The 4,013-nt window shown below is 33.8% G+C and overlaps 1 protein-coding gene across 1 annotated transcript in view; it reads right to left on the bottom strand.

Moving 5' to 3' along the window:
- Positions 1-687, bottom strand: part of LOC106869398 (transcription elongation factor B polypeptide 3) — a 15,891-nt gene extending 15,204 nt beyond the window's left edge. The window contains exon 1 of the mRNA XM_014915121.2: positions 540-687. Within this exon, the coding sequence (XP_014770607.1) occupies positions 540-614 (75 nt within the window). The 5' untranslated portion in view covers positions 615-687. The remainder of the gene's footprint in view (positions 1-539) is intronic.
- Between the last annotated feature and the right edge of the window lie 3,326 nt (positions 688-4,013).

Raw genomic sequence — 4,013 nt, 5'->3', positions numbered from 1 at the left:
TATATATATGTATGTATGTATGTATGCGTGTGTGTGTGTGTATATATGTATGCGTGTGTGAAAGACAGGTAGATAACATTACAATCATATAGATAGATAGATAGATAGATAGATATACTGTAGGTATATAGAGATAAACGCACTTCTATTTATAAAGAGAGGGAGGGGCGATTGAAATAGAAATGTATATATAACGACACAAATATATTGCATTTTGGTGTGTATAATAGTCATCGGTGTTTGTTGAATCCAAGTTAAACATGTAATCGGGTTGGATATACACACCTGAACAATATTAATTAGTCCCAACAATCAACGAAGAGTCTAACGTGATAGAAAAATCATAAGAAGATCGAATGGAAAAATATATAAACACGATGAAAGAAGAATGGGTCCTTTCCTATAAATTATAAAAATAATAAAGAAATATCTATAATTTTGCTTACGATGTGTTTTTTTAAATCTAAATGGAAATCTATAAAAACAATGAACTGTAACGTAATGGATTTTGTTTTTTAAATATTAATGTTGATATTAACCTTAACGTCGGTTGGATTGCCTTCTAAATAAGCTCGACATTTCATCAATTTCTGTTGAGCATTTATATCTGCCATTTCTGTTATTGATGATAACAGATTGACAAGGGACGTAACTCTGCCGACATTCACTATAAACTTTGGATTTGCGATTTAGAGAGCTCTTCCCTTTCCCGCCACCCTCTTTCTTCCGGTGACAGCGAATGTAATGATGAGGGAGGAGGATAGTGGTGGTGGTGATTGAGGGTGACGGGGTGACGAAAGTGATTTTGGTGGGAGATGTTGATCGTGTTGGTGATGGTGATAGTGATGGTAAATGACAATGGTAGTGGTTGATGGGTGACATTAATAACTGGTTGTGATGACTGGGATGGTATAATATTGCTGTTGGTGATGATGATGATGATGATGATGGTGATGATAGTAAATCAATTTCTCCTGTTCGTTTTCTCTGCAGTTGACAGAAGTGATAGCTTCACTAACCTGGCTAAATTACAATTTAAGTTGAGGAATAAAGTTACTTTTTTTTTTTTAATTTTTTATTTTACTAGTTTCAGAGAAAGGGGCAGTTCCCAAGGCCTTCACAGGCCCTGCATGACCTGCGATATTGATGTTGTTAATATTCCACTTGAACCATTGCAAGCCAATATCTGTGAGGAAGATCATGAACAGGGAGGGAATCCCAGAGGGTTCAAGGTTTTAAAAAGGTAACACTTGATGTAGGCCCTGAGTAGGGGAGAGGACAAGAGGCAAATAGGGTCAGAATATGAGTGAGGTAGAATGACCCCAGCTGGCTCTGAGGAGCAGATGACATTATAGTACCATACAAAAATCAGAGAGAGGAAGAGCTCACCAGTAGGCCTGAGGTGGGAGATGTGTCTGTGAGTGACCTCATACCAATCAGTTGGATGGCCCTTTTCTGAATGTGGTCTAGGATGTCTGAATAAACATAGCAGCACCCTTCCAGAAGCATCCAGTCATATAACCTGCCAACTCTTGCCAGCATGGAAAAGTAAATGTAAATGATGATAGTTTAAGAAAGATTTGACTGCTATTTCTAAATATTCAAGCAACCATACTAAGACCCCTTCGTTAGCTTGTCATATTTGTAAGTGTAAATCAGGAGTGGGAAACCTACAGCCCTTGGGGCCCTTAATGTGTGGCTTTTTAGAAGAACTCTGAATTTTCCATTAAAATAGTCACTTTTTTTCAATCCAACATCTCTACCAGCTGCAGACATGCTTATAAACTCAACTATCTGTGCAGTACCCATGACTCATGCTCCAAATTGTTGAAGCATGGAATAAACTGACAGTGATTGTTAGCCATCAGGACACTGCATCCTTCAAGAATTCCATACTTCTTGAAATTAGCCAACATTTCTCCTCACATAGGGGGTTGAAAGCATTGTTAATGGAAATTAGAATGGTAAATGTGGGAGGGGTTTTTTTTAATTGTAGAAGCCATCATGTATTCTGCATTGAGTTTATGAATAGAGTGATGAGGTTGAATGCAGTGGTCTGAATCGATATTGTAATTTGGATAGATTAATGTATGGGTAGGTGACGTTAAGCTCATCCTTTCTTGAATTTTACAGGGTGTGCTTGGGAGAATGGTAAATGGGGCAGTGATTATGAGGATACAAACATCATGATGATCATCTTGACTTTCCATCATTCTAACTATATTTTCAGTCACATTTCTTTGGTTATTTGCCGCCAATGCACACCTTCAGTAATTTTCTGCCATCCTTGAGAATATGATGACAAACACTGTTATTGGAGTGAAGGCACAAAGAAATATCTTTGACCTATTAAACATGGACGATGCTTGGTATAAAACACCTTAGTGCTTTAGAACAATGTCATCTTTGTGAACAGATAAAAAAAACAAATTGGAAACAATTGGTATTTATTTTATTAAATACATCAAAATATTTACTGTTTTCTAATGAATTAAGAAAGGGAACAAATAAAGTATGTACACCACTTCTTGGATTTGGGGTATATTTATTCTCCAAATTGAAAGGGGTTTTTTCTTTATACATTTGGAAAAAAAAAAAAAAAAAAAAAAAAAAAATCATAAAATGAGATAAATTATACTTTTAATCTCAGATTTGTTCCCAAACTTAAATGTATTTGAAAGAAATGGTTTAATTAAGTGATTATTTCTTTTAACTTTTTTGTCTTTAGATACCAATTTGGTATTTTGCAATCGAAATTATATTGAAATTTTGTAAGGATAACAGATTCTTTTTTGAACTGAGATTTCAAGTGTTAAAGGAAATAAGGTTTTATCACTTTGAGAGTGAAGTGAGAAAAAAAAATAAACAAATCATGTCCTGCATGAAGGAAAAAATAAATAAAAATGTGGTTTCTAGATATGTCCATCAATGACCCCAGAGACAATATTTCAAATATACAGAGTTCCAATAAAGTAATAAATACATAAATTTCCTAAGATTCCGCAATAAGTCACACAATTCATTGACAGTAAACTTCAATTTTAATTGTTTGTATTAAGATTTTTCATATACCCTTGTTTTAAAACACACACATTATATATATATATATATATATATATATATATACACATACACATAACATAAATTACAATTTTTAAATGGGAGTATTTGGTGTACCCTTGGGTGCAACAAAAAGATTTTTTATATTGATGTCAGAATATTCAGAAGTAAAGTGTGTGTGTGTGTGTGTGTGTGTGTGTGAGAGAGAGACAGACAGAGTCGAAGTGCATCTGAATTTACAAAGTAGAGATGCAAAGCTCAAGTACTTAAGTAATTCCCTGTTGAAGTTATCAGCTTCAAAAATAAAAACATAAATCCATAATAAAATAAAATCCTGAGAAAAAAAAATTGTTAAACTATAACAAAGACAGAATTAAAATTCTTTCTTATTCTTTATAAGAAATATGGCAAAATACATACCAAATTCAAAAGACTAGAAGTCTGAGGTATTATAAACTTTACAACATAATAATGGCTTTTAAGTCTTTACAAGGCCAGTGTTTGTAAAGAAGGGATAGAACTGACTGAATCAATCCCAGTATATTAATACCCATCAATCGTGGGTAGAGAAAAGGTTTAGTCAATTCCAATAGGATTTGAATTAAGGATGAAAGGAGATGAAACTAAATATTCTAAGATATTTAGTCCACTACTCTACACTTGCAACAGTTTGCTCCTGCTCTGAATGAAACATCACACTGATGTTGGCAAAAAAAATTGGTAGAGTGGGATATATTAGAAAGATGAATGGATTTGTCCACCCAAATATCTGATTACTAATTGTTCAATCAAACATCTGAATGGACAGAAAACAATGCTGATCCTGACAGTTCTTGAACCCAAAACTGAGAGGATGAAATGTAACAAATTCTGTCTGCCATTCTACTGAATTAGCCATTGCTACCACCATAAGCTGGAATTTGAACAAAAGGTGCTTAATTTTAAAAACTTAT

This window comes from Octopus bimaculoides, chromosome 10, assembly GCF_001194135.2.
Source record: "Octopus bimaculoides isolate UCB-OBI-ISO-001 chromosome 10, ASM119413v2, whole genome shotgun sequence".
Classification (NCBI taxonomy): Eukaryota; Metazoa; Mollusca; class Cephalopoda; order Octopoda; family Octopodidae; genus Octopus; species Octopus bimaculoides.
This window is presented reverse-complemented; position numbering and strand designations above follow the sequence as displayed.